General features: G+C 40.8%; 1 protein-coding gene across 1 annotated transcript; it reads left to right on the forward strand.

The window, feature by feature from the left end:
* Positions 1-16,791: 16,791 nt before the first annotated feature.
* Positions 16,792-19,231, forward strand: RTL3 (retrotransposon Gag like 3). Its single transcript, XM_024758009.1, has 2 exons — positions 16,792-16,860; positions 17,460-19,231. The coding sequence occupies exon 2, from the start codon at positions 17,664-17,666 to the stop codon at positions 19,200-19,202; it is 1,539 nt and encodes a 512-aa protein (XP_024613777.1). The 5' UTR covers positions 16,792-16,860; positions 17,460-17,663; the 3' UTR covers positions 19,203-19,231.
* Positions 19,232-20,920: the final 1,689 nt, after the last annotated feature.

Genomic DNA, 20,920 nt, shown 5'->3' on the forward strand with positions numbered 1-20,920 from the left:
GTCTTGGTTTAGAAATAGCAGGATTTAGCATGGACACATGCACTCTAGATCATTCGATTCAGATGGACATGCTTGAAGAATGCCTAATAAGTTGACCCATACAGTCCTAACCAGGCAACTCTGAATTATAGACATAATGCCTAAGAGGAAACAAACATTTCCTGGAAGTGTAACTGTCTTTTCAAATTTAAACCTTTATAATAATGATAATGCCATTCTCCTTTCTGCCAATTTCTGACCCAGGAGTTCGATGACCAGGGGTACAGTGACCATTGCAAGAAAGATAGAAGAATGGCTACTGAAAGGCTTTGAAGGATCAGCATAAAATCCTTAGGCCAAATAAAGTTTAACTACCCAGACTATAGGCATGAGAGACTTTCAACTACACTGAAGTTTAAAACAATTCCAACTGTACCCTGAATATTAATATTTCAGCTGGGATAGTAAGCCAAAAATGGCTGCCATAGACCAAGTCATCTGGGCCCTGAAGCTAAAACAATTGGAGTTTCATCTCAGCTGTGAGAAGAAAACTCATTTTGCTTTTTAATGCTATCTCCATTATATTTCTACCATGCTCAAATCCAAGCTCTTCAAGGGCAAAAGGTAAGATCCAATAAATCTCTCAAGAAGTTCTTAACCGTGTATATAGTAGATGGCTGAAAACTGAAGAAAATTATAAAATCAGCACACAGAAGAGGGGTAGAGGGAAAGGTAATGAAGAGACACAAACTCCTTCACCTGGTCTCATCACCAGTTCTCTCACCCTTCTGTCCCACAAGTAAGGATGATACTGGGTAGTGGTGATCCAATTCCTGGCACTTATAATAAACTTTTGGATTTCTGGATAAATATAAATAAAAGCTATAGTCTGTGAGTCAAAACTACAGAAGTCATGTCAGAAGGTAGACTATTTAGTTAGATATGTATAATACTGGTGATTTGTAGACAGTTTTAGATGGTACATAAACAAACTTTTTGTTTTTAACATTATCTACCACATCTAGCCCATGACGCCAAAAAATCTAATGTTTAAGATAATGATAAAATAGACATTTAAATTTACAATAGTTAATGTAAGTAAAAATAGTAAGCAATTAATAAAAAAAAGTGATGAGAATATAGAAGATATTCAGAAAGTGGTATGAAAATGACCAAAATTTAAGCTTAAGGAAAACTGACTTTCAGTAAAATTCAAGCCTTGGGAGAACAGGGTATATATTTATAACCTGAAGTCATTGCATCTTTACAGTCAAGTAATGAAATATTCATTATGTTTAGTCTGTACTTAATGAATCAGAGTTTTTGAGTTGGCAGGACCCTACTAATCAAATTGGCAAATGACTTAGAAGGGAAAGATTTTAATTAAGGAAGCAAATACTGGGGCTTGATTTGAAAGAGAGAAGAAGAGAGAAAGAGAGAAAAAGAGAGAGAGAGAGAGAGGGAGGGAGAATGTACTTGAATTTTTATCAATTTCTAAAAGCTCTTGCTTTTGGTAAGTTCAAGTGTTTAATGTGGTGAAGTTCTCTTTTCAGTGCACTAGGTTTTAGGTTAGGACTAGATGTCTAATTACTTTGTGCCTCAAATACAAAAATATTTTATCTTTGCCTGTCTCAGAAAGACAGAAATATCCAGAGTGAACTTATACAATGTGGTTTTATTCACTCATAAAAGAGAATGTGGTGTTACCTGGAACAATAGAAGTTTGGTGGGCAGGGACCCTGAGCATAGAAGGTCTTCCTCCAGATTTCCTGAAGACCACATTCTCTTGGATATGTGTTTTACTGGAGAGAGGAAAAAAAGAAAAGAAAAGAATGTCTTTTATCATAGGTTTTTTTTTAAAAAAATGAAGTTCCAAATAGTACCAGAGGTACTGTTACACATTTGAGTCTGTGTCTTGACATAATAAGACAATAGAACAAAGGGCCTTTGCATTTCTCCTACTCATCTTGCTAAAGCATTAATTTAGAAGTCTAACTATAAGGATTTACAGCTATTTCCCCACTGATTTTCCTGCCAAAAATGAAGAGAACACACACACACACACACACACACACACACACTTTCTTTCATCTATCTATTGATGCATATAGATAGATATAGGCATAGATATAAATATATAGATATAAATATATCTGAAAAATTCATAACAATTATAAGGATATTTTGAAGCTATTGAGTGCTTTAAAATTTTTTAATTTCCCAAACATTTTTACATTAGTCATTTCAAATAGATACTTTTTGATCATCCAAAAGCGGGTAGGGGGCTTCCCTGGTGGCGCAGTGGTTGAGAGTCCGCCTGCTGATGCAGGGGACATGGGTTCGTGCCCCGGTCCGGGAAGATCCCACATGCCACGGAGCGGCTAGGCCCGTGAGCCATGGCCGCTGAGCCTGCGCGTCCAGAGCCTGTGCTCTGCAACGGGAGAGGCCACAACAGTGAGAGGCCCGCGTACGGCAAAAAAAAAAAAAAAGGGGGTAGGAAACATGAAGACCTGGTATTGCTTTACTAAGCAAATTAACCTCACTTCAATTTTAAATATGGTTCATATACTAGCAGATTAGCGGAATGGTATAGACCTAATATATCTGGATTTTAGCAAATCATTTTACAGAGTCTCTCATATCCTTGTGGACAAAATGATGAAATGTGGGATGAATCATAGGACAGTTAAACGTGGAGCATTTTAAACATATGTACCCATGAACTGCTGATGAATATTTCTATGGAGCAAGGAGAAGCTAGCTGTACCACATTGAGCACTTCCCAGACCATAATATTGGAGCAGAAATAAATGGTCACAGAAGAGTGCCAGGATGATGAGGGGTAGTCAAAAGCATATTGTATGAGAAACAGTTAAAGGAATTGTGGCTATTTCACCTGGAGAAGATTTATGGAGAATATCAGTGTGGTCTTCACAAACTTGAAGGGCTATTATATTGAAAATTAGAACTTAATCAGTGTGGCTGCAAAAGGCAGTATAAAGACTAAGGGGTAAAAATTTCAGTGAGGTACATTTGAACTCAACAAAAGGAAGAATTTTATGGTAGTAAAACAGAAAAATGAGCTGTCTGGAAGATGATGAGTTCCTTGTCCTGTAGGGACTTGAGTCTGGACTGGATGAGTATCAGAGACGAAGAAGATGTTATGGAGTGAGAGACTGGATTAGGTGGCCTTCAAAGCTTCCCTAATTCTTAGAGTATATGGGTCATTAACTTATTCATTCATTCCACAAATATTTCTTGAGTTCCTACTAAGTGCCAGGCACGATTCTAGGCACTAGAGAAACAGTAGAGAATAAGACAAATTTCCTGTCCTAATGAGGTCATCTTCTATTAGAAGAAATAGGCAATAAGTGAGAAAACAACTAAATACTTAAGATAATGTCAGATAATGAAAATGTCAGATAGAAAATTACATCTTTTCATCATTTGCTCCTTACAATCGCTGGAACTGAGATCTTTTGATTTAGAGATGAGTACTCTGCCCACTAAACTTATTTATCCAAAGAGTTAAGGCCTGGGATTTGTCAGACCAGATTGGGAGAGAGAAACTAACATTGGTGATTCCCTTTAAAGTATATTACAGGATTCTCATAAAAGGTGGAATTAACAGTATGAGATTCATAGTCAGTGAAAAATTATGTTTCTTGACACCAGAAGAACATTGCTTTAGAAATCATAATGTAAATAATGAGGACAATGTATGTTAGTTCATGCCCTTCAATCACTGTTATAAAAGATCGTTTCACCGACATTGTGTGGAACAGAGAACAAAACAGGTGAGGCCCACCTGAGCATGCAAATGAATGATGCTATCAGGTCAATCATAGGCAAAAATCATTAAGTAAGCAGCTTTTTGGCTGCTTTTTGGTGCAGAGATAATAAAGGATCTCTTTACCAGACCCTTAAAGTCACACCACCAACTCTGTGTGGCAAGCCTCTACATTTTTAATAAATCTGCCTCAGAAACATGCTCCAGGTCAGCAAATGTCCATACTGAAGACAGAGGTAGCAAAATTGCAACCTACAAAATTGAATGTAATATAGTCAGATATATGTCTACTTGTGACAACCACCCTCCTACCCTGATACTTAGACAAGATAGAGGCATTTTAGATGTAAAAAGGCAAACAAATGAAAGGACTTTCTCAGGGAAGCAAATTAGACCAAAAGTAAACTCTAAAATGAATTGAAAACAGCTACCCGCTCTGGCCCAGTCAGAGAAATGCAAAGCAGATCCTAAGTCCCGCTGGTCACCTCTACTCCCCTGGGTGGTGAGTCAAAGTGAAACATCACCTGATGCAGAAAACAAAACCAAATTTAGTCTAGCCTAGAGAGGCATTGCCAAAAAAGGAAGAGGTAAAACAAATAGCCAGATGAATTTTCAAAAAGACAAACAACCAAAACAAATAAACAAATACAAAAGATCATTTAAAAGGTTAATAGCAAATTTCCCATTTCTGATTGAGACAGAGGAATGGGGAGCCACATGGGGTGCATTGTCCTACCTACCAAACCCTTTAGTACTCATGTAGGTCACCCTGAGGTCAGGCCACTTACAAGTGATGATTTCTGGGGAGGGAAAAGAGTAGGCAAGACTCATGTCTTCAGGCTGTGGATATTGTTTTCAACTCCTAATTCCTTAGCACTTAGGTAGAGTAATAACTGCTCACTGTTGACTCCATATTGGTATAGCACAGAAAGCTGACCTTAGTAGGAGCATTCGAATGAAGCTTTGGAGATGACTCTCCACAGGGCTGGTCTTGTGTAATCTGCAAAATGCAACCATGTTTACTCTCCTCTCCCAGCTTCTGAGGCCTTTTACTCCTTCTAGTGGCTCCTTCCCTTCAATCCATTGCCCTCCCATAGAAGTGTCAGTGACTTCAAAGAATTCCCCACCCAAGGGCCTGTCTTCTAGGACTTAGTATAAAAAGCTGTAATAGTTTCCTGGGGTTGCCATAACATAAAAAAATGGAAAAATTCATATTCTGAAAGTTCTAGAGACCAGAAGTCCAAAATCAAAGTGTCAACAGGGCCATGCCCCCTCTGAAGGCTCTAGGGAGAAATACTTCCTTACCTCTTCAAGTTTCTGGTGGCTCCTGACACTTTTTGCTTTGACAATGCTTCACTCCAATCTCTTCCTCCGTCTTCACATCACCTTCTTCACTGTGTGTCTCTGTATCTTCACATGGTCTTCTTATGAGGACAGCAGTCACTGGATTAAGGGTTCCCCCCTTAATCCACTTAAACATTGTGCTGAGGGCAGTCCCTGCCACCAGTTTTTTGGAATCTAGAGTGAGTTAAGTATTTTGACCATCAGTTCATACCATACTAGTCTTCAAATAATCTAGCTAACTTGATGATATTTGTCCTGTCCTTCTTGAGCACCTTTGGAAAAGCATTAGAATTAATCTTTCTTTAAAACCAACATTCTTTCAATAGTCAATTCCCTACCACTACTCCCCATACATACACATCTCCCCACCAACCACAAGCATATTTCTAAGCAAGCTAGAAAATAAATCTTTGCTCCGAATTTTTTTTGGGGGTTTGAGCTCCTTCTCCTCTCCTCACCCCAACCGAACACCAACAAATTAACTCATTCAGAACGGGATTTAAAAGTGCCAGACAGAGGGCTTCCCTGGTGGCGCAGTGGTTGGCAGTCCGCCTCCCGATGCAGGGGAAGCGGGTTCGTGCCCTGGTCCGGGAAGATCCCACATGCCGCGGAGTGGCTGGGCCCATGAGCCATGGCCGCTGAGCCTGCGCGTCCGGAGCCTGTGCTCCGCAATGGGAGAGGCCACAACAGTGAGAGGCCTGCGCACCACAAAAAAAAAAAAAAAAAAAGGCCACTCTGGAACCGTGTCTGAGCACAAAGATAGGAGTGCCGTCCAAACCACAAAAAATGGCCAAGCATCCCACTTTCCCTGCTAATGGAGTGACTGGGGCCTCTTCATCCATTCCGGCTTTAGCCCCACTATGTTCTTCTCACCTCAGAGATAAAACTTACTAGGCTACTCAACACACCAAAAAAAAAAAAAAAAAAAAGTGCCAGACAGAGAAAGGAACAGAAGTCCCCATATCTGGCTCCTTTGTAAAGTTTTCAGTACTTGTTAAACTATACGTTGCAAAGCTCCACCTCTAGAAATTCTGGAACTGTTGGCCTTGCTGTGACCTGGGAATTGCTTTTAAGGAAAAATCTCAGATTATTCTGATGCCAGCTTTTGAGGACTAGCTTTTGAGAACCACTAAACACCACTGTTTTATAAGTATTTTGCTTAAAATGCAATATACAATTTATATACTGTACAATGCACAAATCTTCAGTGACGTTTTACATATTAATATACCCATGTGACCACTACCCAGATCAATATATGAAATGTTGCTATCACCCATACTCAGAAAGTTCCCTTGTACTTCTTCCCAGTCAATACCCCCTCATCCCCAGAGGTAACTACTATTCAGACTTATAGAACTATTGATTAAATTTCCCTGCTTTTGAACTTCAAAAAATGGTACCATTTACTCTTTTGTTTCTGGCTTCTTTCACTCAAGATGTTTTTGAGATCCATCTATGTTCTCATGTATATCAGTATGTTTTTTAACTTCCTGTAGAATCACTGAATGTTGAAGCTTGAAGGGACTTTAACAATCAGGATTAAAAAGCTCTGGCTCAAATGTCTATAAGGAACCAGGCAGAGAAACTTTAAGAGTAAAGCAAGTAGATGTAATGGAGTAGGGAGTGTTAGGAACTGCAGAAAACTAGAGTGTGTTCTCCAGCTAAGGAAGCAGCCAGTATTTACTCAGCTCCTATTTGTTGTTGCTATATGGGAATATGGGCTTAACATAGATCTATTTTTCAAGGTAACTTGGAAAACTGGACTGTTGTATAGGATCTCCTGATTTTTAATCAACTTTAAAATAAGTACAGATCAATCAAAACATATCTGCAGGCCACCTCTAGACCAGAGATGGTTAGTTTGCAATCTCTGACTAGTCTAACCTCCTTACTTTCAGATAAGGAAAAAAGGCTCAGAAAGAAAGATACTCATCCACAGACACACAGAAAGTTGGGGACAGAGCTGAAGCAGCCTAGTATAATAGTTTAAATTGCTTAGAGCACAGAGTATGAAGACAAATGGCTTGAGATGTAACCCCATCTCCACCATTTACCAGCTCTGTGGCCCCTTAGCACATTATTTAGCCTTTATGAGCCTCAGTCTTTAAACCTGTGAGATGGAAGGGTGAAATGCCTTTCCTGTAGGGTTGTTGTTATACTAACTTAATTGAATGAGTTAATATAAAGTTAATATAAGCAAAAAGTATAGTATAGTATAGTGTCTAGTGCATAGTAAATGCTAGAGAAGTGTTTGCTATTGTTGTTGCTGTTGTAGTGGTTGCTGCAGCTATTATTTCCATGGGAAATGTATGGGAACAGTAATATTATCTGTCATGTCTGAGAAGTTAGTTTCTTCAGGACAAATTATGATACCAGGACATTTATAAATTTTCAAGCTTGATGAAACACAGCATTGAAAGGGGTCATTAATGCCAAATGCGCAATTAATCAAAATATTTTCAAGCGATTTTTACCCCAAGAATGAAAGATATAGCTGCCTATAGAAGAAAACTGATGTTAAAATTGGCGTGCCTAATGTGTGAAAAATAGTCTCCAATTTTTTTAAAAGTTGGACTTTGTTAACCAAAGAAGTAGTTTTTATCAAACTTTAAGATGATACATACAAGCAGTTTGTCAGAAATGCATCTCTTTTACCTATTACTATAAAAGCTGTGGGGGATTTAAAAAGTGTAATCCTAATACCAGTTTCTATTTTATAGTGCTTTGGAGTTTTTGAAAGCTTCTTTCACAAATATTAGAAACCTAGATTGTTAGAACTAGAAGGCATTTAGGAAATCATACACCACCTCTCATTTTCTAGATGAGGAGAGATTGCTACCTACCCAGGATCATGTGGCAGGACAAGAATCTGGCTCCTCTGACTAACCAGAGAAAACTAAGACAAGATATAATTAGATTCCAAATGAGAACTGACATCAGTGTTGGCTGCATTTGCAACAGGAAGTGTGGGCTAGGGAAATCAGATAAGGCTCTTAGGAGGAGGCAGCTTCTGAACTGGGCCTAGAAAGAAGGGTTAAATTTTTAAACTTGGAAAGTCAGTCAGAGGGCATAGACCTGTAAACAAAGTCTGGCTGAGTGTGCCACGTGAGTGGCACAACGTAGAGACTAACATGGTTAGTAGGGCATGAGTAAGGGAAAAGGGAAACACTGCTGGAGAGGTGGGATAGAACTGCATCTTAGAGGGCTTTGAATGCCAAATCAAGAAACTTGGACATGAGGCCACAGCCAGATGGTAAGCCTCCTTTTTATTTCTTCATTAAAAAAAATGTGTGCTCTCATGTGTTCTTACCACACACACACACACACACACACACAAGACACAAAGCAGCTCTGGGAGATGTTGGATATGTCTATTACCTTGATTATGGTAATGGTATCACAGGTGTTTGCTTATGTCCAAACTTATCAAATAGTACACAAAACATATGTGCAATTTTAGATATCAACTATACCTCAATAAAGCTATTTTTTTAAAAAAGAAGAAATGTATGCTCATATTTCAAAAATAACTCAAATGCTACAGAAAAATGTAAAATGAAAACTAAAAGTCCTCTCCACTCCCCTTACCCAGAGTCACTTATGATTAACAGTTTCTTATGAAACTTGCCAGAAATGTTCCCCCATGGAGTTATTTTTAAATAACAATCTTTATTTTTCAAACTGTGCTATCTACTGCAGTCATCCTGATGTAGCACAGTGACTAGATTGCACCATATCTGGCTTACACAAATGTTGAAAGCAAAAAGTGCCTCAGAAGTACAACCCTGCTTGCTTAAAGGCAGCTGAAAAAAGAAATCACGAAGCTCTCTCAAAAAATCAAGAAAACCAAAATGCCTTTTCAGCTCTTGACAAATAATTCATCAGTGTAATCTTTCCCATTTTCACATGCTGTTGGACCATGCTCTGCTGGCATACATAAAGAAAATACAAATGTCCCAGGAATCTGATGTGACTCCTTGCTAATGATATTTTCTGCTTCAGTTTTTTAGCCAAGAAATAATCAGAGAATAAGAGGGGAGCTATTTTTCTGTCAGGGATATATACAAATAACACAGTTTTAGATAATCCAGCTGTGCTAGAAAAATCAAATACAGCAGTGACAAGAACAAAATCATGGCATAAATGGAATGGAAGAAGATGAGGAAATGGAATTTGGTTATGTAAATATGCTCCAAGAAGAAATAATTGAAATGAAATATCTAAACCAAGAGGTCCATGCTGGGGTTAACATGAGACAGTCTTGCTTGTTTAATACCTGACTTGGAGGAGGAGGGGAATTGAACCATTCTGAACATGGAGTACATCACAGGCAGAATTACGGGGTATTGAGAAAACACACATTAAAAAGTTCTTGGAAATGTTGAGATAAAATCATAGTCAAGCTCTATCAGGTATTCCTGGGTGGGGAGGGGAGATAGCTAACGGGTCTCAGTAGTTCAGTAAATTAAGAAAATATATAGGGCAGTTAAAAATTCAAGACCACACATTTCTTAACCTAGTATATATACAACATTTGCTTTTTACTGTCATCTCTGCTACATGGCAACTTTCTCTTTAAGTAGCTATGTTATCACATTATATGTCTGTGAACTTATATACTTCCTTCACATACCCCAGGCTTCATCCAAACTGAACTGCTGCTTGTCCATTCATAGGCTATAACTGCTAAACTCTGTGCCTTTATTTTCACTATTTCCTCCATTAGGAATGTCCATTTCTTCATCCATTTTAATTTCACCCCCATAGTGGGATGATCAAATCTTACCCCTTTTTCAAAGCCCAACTCAAAAGCTCAGCTAAAAAATCACCTCTTCTACTAAGTCTTCCCAGATTCTACCCCTCACTCCTCTCCACCCACCCTACCCAGTCACAATCTTTCTCTTTTCCACCTTCATTACACATTACCTGTATCTCTTACAGGACATTTAACACTAGGAGATTTCTACACTACTAATACTAATGTACATATTTTGCCTGCATACTGGCCTGTAAACTATTTGAGAAGAAACTTCAAGTGGATTCATCTTTATATTCTTCACCCAGAATACATACTTCAAACACACACACACACACAAACAACTGCAACACAGTGCCTTTAACCACCTGAATGGTCAATAAATATTTGTGGAACAGTTGTGTTAATTATGGTTGGTTTATATACAAAAATTTGTGAGGAATTTTGTTTGAATGCACTAGGTAAGCTGATATAGAAAATCGGTGGCAATCCCTTTTACTATCAATATGATTTTTATCATCAGCTACAACTCAACAAATGCCTATTGTTAAGTATTAACATTATTTCTAATCATCACAGCAACTCAGTAATGACCTATTATTATCCCCTACTTTCAGATGAGGAGAATGAGTCTCAGAGAATTTAAGTAATTTGGCCAAGATCACACAGCTAGTAAAGAGCAGATCTGGGAACTGAACCTTAACCTGCCTTACTTCAAAACTTGCACTCTTTCCATTAGCACATTGTTTCAAAGCACTTTCACAACTATTATCTCATTTGTACTTCACAGTAAAAATATTGGGTTGTCAGGGTTGATGTTCTCCCTCCTCAGTACACCATTCACAGTTGCATCTCCCATCACTACACTCGGACATTCCTCTCTAGTCCTACTGAGAGTCTACCACCACCCCTTTAACAGTCTGCAACCCTATGAAGACCATACCACCACCACTGCCTGAATAAGACTTTTAGAGGTGCTTAGGTAAGTCTAATGATTAAAAGATAGTCTCCTATCATGTGATTTTTAAAATGCTAAACCATAAAATTAAATATTCTCTAAAGGGAACCCTCCTACACTGTTGGTTGGAATGTAAATTGATACAGCCACAATTTGTCCGGAGGATGAACGGGAAGAAGGGGAACCAATGAGAGACTAGCTGTAGCTGTTTGGACAGGCACATGTCACTCTAATTTTTGACTGATACAAAACTTTTGATACAGCCACTATACAGGAGAACAGTATGGAGGTTACTTAAAAAACTAAAAGTAGAACTACTATATGACCCAGCAGTCCCACTACTGGGCATATACCCTGAGAAAACCATAATTCAAAAAGAGTCATGGGGCTTCCCTGGTGGCGCAGTGGTTAAGAATCCGCCTGCCAGCGCAGGGTACACGGGTTTGAGCCCTGGTCCAGGAAGATCCCACATGCCGCAGAGCAATGAAGCCTGTGTGCCACAACTACTGAGCCTGCACACCCGAGAGCCTGTGCTGTACAACAAGAGAAGCCACCACAATAAGAAGCCTACGCACCACAACAAAGAGTAGAGCCCTGCTCGCCACAACTAGAGAAAGCCCACACACAGCAACGGAGACCCAGCACAGCCAAAAATAACTAAATTAATTAATTAAATTTTTAAAAAAGAGTCACGCACCACAATGTTCATTGCAGCACTATTTACAATTGTCAGGACATGGATGCAACCTAAATGCCCATTTACAGATGAATGGATAAAGAAGATGTGGCACATATATACAATGGAATATTAATCAGCCATAAAAAGAAACAAAATTGAGTTATTTGTAACAAGGTGGGTAGACCTAGAGTCTGTCATACAGAGTGAAGTCAGAAAGAGAGAGACAAATACCGTATGCTAACACATATATATGGAATTTAAGAAAAAAAAAGTCATGAAGAACCTAAGTGTAAGACAGGAATAAAGACACAGACCTACTAGAGAATGGACTTGAGGATATGGGGAGGGGGAAGGGTGAGCTGTGACAAAGTGAGAGAGTGGCATTGACATATATACACTACCAAACATAAGGTAGATAGCTAGTGGGAAGCAGCCACATAGCACAGGGAGATCAGCTCGGTGCTTTGTGACTGCCTGGAGGGGTGGGATAGGGAGGGTGGGAGGGAGGGAGACACAAGAGGGAAGAGAAATGGGAACATATGTATATGCATAACTGATTCACTTTGTTAAAAAGCAGAAACTAACACACCGTTGTAAAGCAATTATACCCCAATAAAAATGTTAAAAAAAAAGAAGACGTGGCACATATATACAATGAAATATTACTCAGCCATAAAAAGGAACGAAATTAAGTTACTTGTAGTGAGGTGGATGGAACTAGAGTCTGTCGTACAGAGTGAAGTAAGTCAGAAAAAGAAAAACAAATACCGTATGCTAATGCACATATATGGAATCTATAAAAACGGTACTGATGAACCTCGTGGCAGGGCAGGAATAAAGATGCAGATGTAGAGAATGGACTTGAGGACACTGGGGTGTGGGGGATGGGGAAGCTGGGATGAAGTTGGAGAGTATCATTGACATATATACACTACCAAATGTAAAATAGATGGCTAGTGGGAAGCAGCTACATAGCACGGGGAGATCAGCTTGATGCTTTGTGACCACCTAGAGGGGTGGGATAGGGAGAATGGGAAGGAGGCTCAAGAGGGAGGGGATATGGAGATATACATATACACAGAACTGATTCACTTTGCTGTACAACAGAAACTAACACAACATTGTAAAGCAATTATACTCCAATAAAGATATTAAAAAATAAAAAATAATTAAGTTAAATTAAATGTTCTCTTTAACTGACCAAAATGTACATATGCTGTTTTTTGAGCATTTTTCTAGATTTTCTGTGATCTTTCCTTCTCTCCTCCCCTCCCCCTCTCCTTCTGCTTTCCTTCCCACCTCTGTTTCCCCCTCCCTCTCCCTTTCCCTCTGTCTCTTCTGCCATGCTGATGCCATAAGCTTGGATTTGTCTGCTTTCTGGGTGAACAAGCATTGGCAAATCCCAGAGAGTAAGGTTCCAGGAAGTAAAGGAGAGGACAAGATCCCTATAAGAGGGACATCCCCAAGAATGGGGTTATAGCAAAGGCCCCTTATTCCACTGTTAGGCTGTTATGGTGGTTACTTCAGCCCTTAGCTAGGGCAGCCTGGTCAGCACATTGCCAGGATTCAATGAAGCCAGAGCATTGAAATCATTAAGCAAATTTGCTAATGCTAGAAGCCATATTGGGCCAGCATTATAAGGAAAAAAAATATATAGGGCCACCCGAGTGGTGTGATCTAAAGGATGTCAAAATGATATCTCTGTCTCAGGATATCTCTCCCAACAGTAGGGTCTTGAAGGGACTGCAGCCTTTCAGAATACCCTATGAAAATGCAAACACCCCAATAAAGTTCCTTTTAGAGCTCAGTAAGGATTCATTTTCCCAAAATGATAGCTGATCAAGGGAAAAGGCCACCTAAGTATGCAAAGGAAAAGAAATAAAATGAGAAGATGGTAAATATCATAAAAAGAGACGAAGGGGTGACAAATTTTGGCTCCAGAGTTGTACTGGGGTAGACTCTATTCCTATTCCATTGCCAGGTGCTTTGGATCCCAGTCACATGAGTAAGGAGAATTCTTAGAAAGCTTTCCAACTTCTAAAGGAATTGAGAATTCCTGTTGCCCCAATGCTGTATAGTCTTGATACAAGAAAAGTTTCAACCTGTACTAAGAACATAGTGGGTTAAACTTAAAATGCTGCAAGCCTCTAACCATAGGAATAACATGTTGAACAAAACAGACACCAGCGTGGGACTGCCCTCAAGGGGCAGCTGGGCATTGTGCCAGAGGTCTGTGAGGTAACCTGTCCTGTTCACTCTTCAAGGCTGGAAGAAGGATGGGTAGGAGCTTGAGTTGCTTGAAGATGCAGCCTAGCCATCTTTGAGAAGACCAGTAGAAATCTAAAATGTTTCAGATTGTACATTGCCAACAAAATAAAATTATGATTCTTAGTGCAATGTACAAAGTAGAATTTCATCTTATTCAAACTTTCCCTTCCCTTTCTCCCTAAGTTAACAATTAATGTATGTAACTTATTAACATAACTGAGCATAACTGTGCAGTCTTTATATCTGTTAAATGGACATTTGTCTTTTTTCCATAAAAATTCATTTGCGGGGCTTCCCGGGTGGCGCAGTGGTTGGGAGTCCGCCTGCCAATGCAGGGGACGCCGGTTCGGGCCCTGGTCCGGGAGGATTCCCACATGCCGCGGAGCAACTAAGCCCGTGTGCCACAACTACTGAAACACACGCGCCTAGAGCCCGTGCTCTGCCACGGGAGAAGCCACCTCAATGAGAAGCCCACGCACCACAAAGAAGAGCAGCCCCCGCTCGCCGCAACTAGAGAGGGCCCGCGCTTAGCAACGAAGACCCAACGCAGCCAAAAATAAATAAATAAAATGAATAAATTTATTTAAAAAAAAAAAAAATTCATTTGCCAGTTTTTTAAAAAAAACCTCATTTACTTAAAATATTTTCATAACCATTCTAAATCTCCATAATTTCCATAATGTTGTGAATGTAAGGAGAAGAACTAAAGTATAGTGGAAACATGATGAGAGTTTGGATGTAATTACCTTTCTATTCTTACTTGACTAATTCAGGATATTAAAATTACTCTAGGCATTTTGACAAAAGTAAGTGTAGCTCTTCTTTCCACTCAAAATAGAATAATTCTCTATGTTTAGACAGTCTGGAACTTGTACTTAAGGACTTTGAATGTGGTCTTTGCTCTTTAGCAGGGGTGGTGGAGAGGTCCATGCATTTGCCCACTGAATAAATATGTCCGTAAGCAAGGCACTATTCAGTGCTTTAGTCCATGGACTTTTTAAACATCTCTCTTGGCTGCTCCACAATCTCTTTGTTAATCATCTCATCTTCATGCTCAGGTGCCTCCAGTTCTAATTCTAGAGCATTATTTGGTAAACTAAATCATCCATAACCCAGCCAGGAAGAAAAGAATAGCTCCCGAGTGGTGAAAATCAAGCTGTAAAATCCATGCACTGTAAATTTCTTCATATGAGAGCCCCTGTTCAGCCCTTACACAATTCTAGCAAGTTGAACTCTCTAGTTTCCCAATTCACAGATGCTTAAAAAGAATAAATTAAAATGATGTTTCTGCTGCTATAGCTGCTTATCATCATAGTCAACCTTCACTGGGTATTACTAGCTGCTAGACACTGTGCTAAGCCTTTTAAATGTATTATTTCGTTAAATCTTTGCAAAGACTCTATAAAGTTAAGTACCACTAATAGCTCCATTTTACAGTTTTATAAGCTGAATTTTATTTTTTTAATTTAAATTTTTTATATAAGCTGGATTTTAGACTAAATTTTAGAAGGACTAAATAATTTGCCAAATTTGCCTATACTTAGTATAGAAAGGTATATAGTTAACAGCGTGGAGGGCTATATGACAGTTTGATAGCAAAAGAGTAGAAAAATACAAAGTGAAAAAAAATTACAAGAAGTTGGAAAGTATAGCAATTTGGAGGTATTTAATTTGGAGACTGGCCACTTTATAACTCTCAATAGCTTTCAGAAGTCAACATGGTGTTAAACACAGTAAAGGAGCTGGTTTGTGTAAGTATGAGCCCAAACCATTAAAAAATAAATCAAATTACACTCAAAATAATCTACTTAAGAATGGAGAAATAAGTGTAATGCATTCTATAAATATTTCTCAGAATTTTTTTTAATTGGTAAGGTAAATATCAACTGTGTGTTTTGGATTCTCAAAGGGAAGGCTCCAGTTATCTAAAAAATTCACATAACCAGAACACATTATTTCCTGATGATGGTGGTATTTTTATGTGTGTTGTGTTTCTAAAGAATAAAACATCAAAAGGAAGGGAGGTAATATCATTTGATTTGCAAAAGGTTTTACTTTTCTTTTCAAAGTCTCTGCATTAAGGTTCAGCTTGTCCAGTCTGTCAGTTTGCTGTGGTTTGGGCATATTCCATCACCAGGGTTTATCCCATTATGCTGATTAATGTAGAACTGACCATTTTTAAAGGAGACTTTGGACCATGAATAACCTGATGTGTGATTTGATTTGGCCAGAGACAGTTCCCAACCGCACTTCTTACTAGGACAAAAATGAGTCTTACCTAAAATGGCCACATGGCCCATGCCCAGGGCGTGACTGTGATTTGTCATGAGAAGAGAAGGTGAGGTCTTGAGCAAGGTCATTTCTCAAGAGGCCAGCCCTTAGTGGGATACCTGGGTGCTGCCTAGAACACCTGAGTGGCTCAGGGAAGGATGGGAACCCTGGGCCAAGACATTCAGAATGAGCCAGGGACCCTGCAAGACTGTTACAAGTACCTTTCAACAAAGTTGAACTCCTCTAAAATCTTATCCTATTATACTTTGTCTAGATCTGTCCACAGAAAAATTCCCAAGAAAACATTGCAGGGAGGGACCCTAGGGACTGAGTATGTTGGTGGGGGAAGGGACTAAGGTGCTGCAGGCTGCTCTCTGAGTAAGAATTAAACAAACAGCCCAGTGTGGATAGAGTGATGGGAGGTTACATTAGACGGACATAAAAAATAAAGTCCCAAACCACTGTGGTCATTCAGAAATGTTTGCAACTTTTCACAAGGGCAGTGGCATTGCTCCCAATTTCCTGGCCAAATATTTATTAAAGTAACCAAGGGCTGAGTACATGAGGCAGCCTCACATGGGCGCAACATCCTACTTTCCTTGCTGCTCTAAACTGAGAGGTACTGTCAAAAACACTCTTCCACACTCGAAATAGCTACGTTAGAGAGGAGAGTTGGAACGTGTTCTGGGAGTGGGTGTGTTTGTTTGAGTTCAGTGTATGCAGAAAAGGCAAGCCTCCACAGCCATTCACACACTTCCCTTCTCAGCGATGGGTACGCAGACAGCCGAGCTCCTGGACTAAGTCTCTGAATGGTAATGTACATTTATAAAGATTATTTTCTTAACTATTTTGAGGCATTTTACAAATAATGTGCATGTGTCTGCTGAGCGCATATATATATTTTGTCAACTTTTGCTTGTTTTCTCCTGAGGCTGGTCTTGTGTGGTTACTTATGTGGTATGATTTCTGAGGTGTCAGAAAGAGCTCCCCCCTACCTCCTACCCCAGCCACCCAAAAATATCTCTTGGGTTGGCCCACCACAGAACTTAAAATCCCCACATTGCTCAAACATTTGATTTAGTCATTGAAAGCAGCTGTTAAAATCCAAGTGTTACATTGAGATATTAGGCAGACATTATAAATTAAAGACTATATAAAACAGGAAAAAATATGGAGAAATTGCTTCTAATATAATGCTCACTTTCAGAAGAAGAATACAAAATAAATACACAGATTTGGTCAGATGCTGTTCTTAAAATGTCATGGGGTCAGAGCCAGCATATATGACCCAGTTCATGAATATAAGCCTATAGTAAAAGAAATCCAGCACTGCTGGGCAAGTTTTGTCATGATTTATTTTGAATGAGTGCTTTCCACCGTTTCTGATCCTCAGATCCCACTCTCTTCACAGTGTATCTGACACCTCTCTTTGCTGAGTTCCGGGGGCTCACAGTGACCTCCTGTTAGTCAACCTTGGTGGGGCCCAAATCCCCACTTTCTGGAAAACTCAAGGAGCCTGACATCTGCCTGTGAGGAGCTTTTAGAAAGACCTCACAAGCGCTCACCCACTCTCTCTTGGCAGCAAACTGCCAAACCAAGTCCATTTCCTCAAAAGATGGTGGAGGACTTAGCAGCCTCCTATATTGCTCTGAAATTGGAGAATGAAATTCTGCAGGCTCAAGTGCAGTGGCTGATGGAGGAAAATGCTGCCTTGCAGTCCCAGATCCCAGAGCTCCAGAAGCTCCAAGCAGCCAAAGAGGATGAACCACTCCAGAAGCCCTCAGAGGCCCAGGAGACCCAGAGACCCCCAGAGACCCTGGATTTCCCAGCAGCCTTGGAACCCCAAGAGCCCCCAGAGGTCAAGGAGCCCCAGAAATCCAGAGAGTCTCAGGACCTCCCATCCTGGGAGCCCTCAGCAGCCCAGGAGCCCCAGAAATCCTTGGAGTCCCCAGCAGATCCAGAGTCCCCGGAGCCCCCAGCAACCCAGGATCCCCAGGCACCTCCAATGGTCCACGAGCTCTCAGGAGCCTGGGAATCCCATAAGCCCTCAGAGGCCAAGGAGCCTCAGAAGCTCCCAATGGCCCAGGAGGTCCAGAAGCCCACAGAATTCAAGAAGGTTCAGGAGCCTCCAGATACCCAGGATGCCCCAGCAGGCCAGGGGACCCAGAATTCAGAGCTCCAGGATCCCCCAAATGCCCAGGAGCTCCAGGAGGCACCAAAATGCCAGGACACTTCAACACACCTGGAGTCCCTTGAGTTTCTTGCCCCCCAGGAGCTCCAGGATCCTTCAGATGTCCAGGAGTTCCTAGGACTCTTAACACCCAAGGAGTCCCTGGACAGCCTAACAGCTGCTGAAACATCAGCAGCTTCAGAGTTTCCACAGTCTTCCAATGGGTTAGAGGCTGAAGCTTTCCCTCTAGAATACCCTTTAGCCTTCAATGGGGATGCCCAGAAGCTTCCTGAGTTTCTGGTTCAATTGAATAGCTACATGAGAGTCAGAGGGCACCTGTATCCCACCGAAGCAGCTCTGGTAAGTTTTGTTGGCAACCGCTTCTCAGGTGAAGCAGGAAAGTGGTTCCAGCCCTTAGTAGATATCCAAAGTCCCTTGCTGGAGCAATTTGAAAGTTTCATACAAGTGCTCCAGGATACTTTTGACAATCCAGAAAACATGGAAGATGCCAACCACCGCATCCGTAAGCTCTGCCAAGGGGAGGACCATGTCCACCAGTATGCAGCCCACTTCCACATCATTGGTCAAGAGCTAAACTGGGATGAAAGCACTCTCTGCATCCAATTTCAGGAAGGGCTTGCCAGTTCTATACGAGATGAACTGTCTCACACAAACCCAACCACCAACCTATCTGACCTGATCACCCAATGCATCACACTAGAAGAGAAGTTAAGTGGTAAGCCTGATCTAAGTCCACAAGAGGCAAGTCCATCTCAGGAGAAAGCTGGGTTTGATAGTCCACCAGCTGAAAACCAGCCTGTGCAGGCTTCAAGCAATCGCCCACACCTCAGTGAAGCCGAACGAGCCCGCCGCCGTGAAGGCCACTTGTGCCTCTACTGTGGTTATCCTGATCATTTCGCCAGAGATTGCCCTGTCAAGCCTCATCGTGCCCAGCAGGTGGGAAACATCGAGGCCCGGCGGTAAGGGGGAACCCGGGCGGGCCAATCTACAAATATGCCTCCCCCTCACTTCCAATATCCATGTCTCGTACTCTATGGCTTACTGTTGAAATCCAACTGGGAAGACGACAGTTTTTCGAGCAAGCTATGGTGGATTCAGGCTCCTACAGAAACAGCATTGACCATTCTGTGGTTCTTCGAGAGAAGCTGCCCATCCGCAATAACATCTTTCCTCTGATGCTCGAAACCGTAGATGGCCGTCCATTGATTAATGGACCCATAACCAAGGAAACACCACCTGTTGAAGTTAAAATTGGAAACCACGTTGAAGAGCTCCAGTTTGACATTATTCATGCGCCAAGGTACCCTCTGATTCTTGGAATCCACTGGCTTGAAACACATGATCCTAACATCGAGTGGAGTACCCGCACTGTGTCCTTTCCATCCCGTTATTGTCACTACAATTGCTTCAGGCACAGGTGGAATAGAAGACGACATGATGAAATAATTGCTGGGTAGATCCTATGTCCTAGTGACTGCTCCTAGCAACCTGTCTTCTGTTACCTCAGCTGTCATCAGCGTTTGCTGCTCCCAGAATCTTCCACTGAATCTCTGGCAATGAATTAAGGCTACCTGTACAACAACCCTGCCTCTCGGATCATGGACTTAACCTGACGACTTTGAGCTGCTTTTTTTTTTCCGCCAACCCTGCATGCCCCCCTCTTTGAACCCTGAATTAATGTGGGGATGTTTTAATTACAATTTATACTAACAATATGCATGAGAGTAGATAATAGAAACTAACATTGAAAAAGTATAGTTGTTAGACCGATTTGATTTTTTCCTTATCAAGATTTTCTTTATCACAATTGCAACATCTTTTCAATAAAGAAAATAAATTTGCAAGTGATATTTTTTAAAATTCAATAAACATGGGCAACTTCTACTAGTGTTTTAATTCTTTATTGGATTAGCTGAGGGAAGAGAATAAGACAGAAGTAAGTTGAGAGGGAGGGAGGGAATTGGAAGAGTCTCAAAGCTTGAATATTCCAGGAGTAGTGACAGGTCAGTGAGCGATGGGGTATAGGGAGATGGAGAAAGTAGGGGGCTGGTTGGAGTGGAGGGAGATTGAATGAGGTATGGAGGGATTAGAGAGAGGATAGAGGGAAAGTTGAGAAGAAGGTTTGGGGGAAATTGAAAGGAGGTTGAAAAGGGTTCAGGGGAGAGCTAGGGAGTGCTGAGGGCAGGGGTGTGGGGAGGGGTAAATTCCTACAAAAATAAAGGGTGCACTGACAGAGACACTGAGCAGCTTTGAAAGCAACCTTCTTGGACTTCATAAGTTAACCAAAGAAAGGCCCTGGAGAAGGTAATAAGACCCCTCAGTGACCCAGCTTTCCTGGTAAAGTGACAAGATCTTATTCCCTGCAGCAGGAAAATTTGCCCTAGAGCTTATGCATGTTAATCTGTTCTTGTCGGTGCACAGGAGTAGGGTGGAAGGAATCAGCTTTCAACACATGCAGATCATTAGTAGCCAACTGTACGTGCTCTGCTAACCATGCTGCTTGCATGACACACAGGAAGAGTCAAGTCAAGGAACTTATGTTCTTATGGACCTGAGAGGGGCTATTGTCCTGACTTAAATCACACAAACAGACAAACTACAGGGTTGTAGGGGTGGATGGAGGGGGCTGGATCTCCAGGTCTCCAGGAATTTCCAGAGATATGAGGAGTATGTTTCCTCTG

Source organism: Neophocaena asiaeorientalis, unplaced genomic scaffold, assembly GCF_003031525.2.
Source record: "Neophocaena asiaeorientalis asiaeorientalis breed wild unplaced genomic scaffold, Neophocaena_asiaeorientalis_V1.1 scaffold222, whole genome shotgun sequence".
NCBI lineage: Eukaryota > Metazoa > Chordata > Mammalia > Artiodactyla > Phocoenidae > Neophocaena > Neophocaena asiaeorientalis.

Bases quoted from the DNA above. Each gene is read 5' to 3' on its own strand.
- RTL3 (XM_024758009.1), top strand. From the start codon at position 17,664: ATGGTGGAGGACTTAGCAGCCTCCTATATTGCTCTGAAATTGGAGAAT.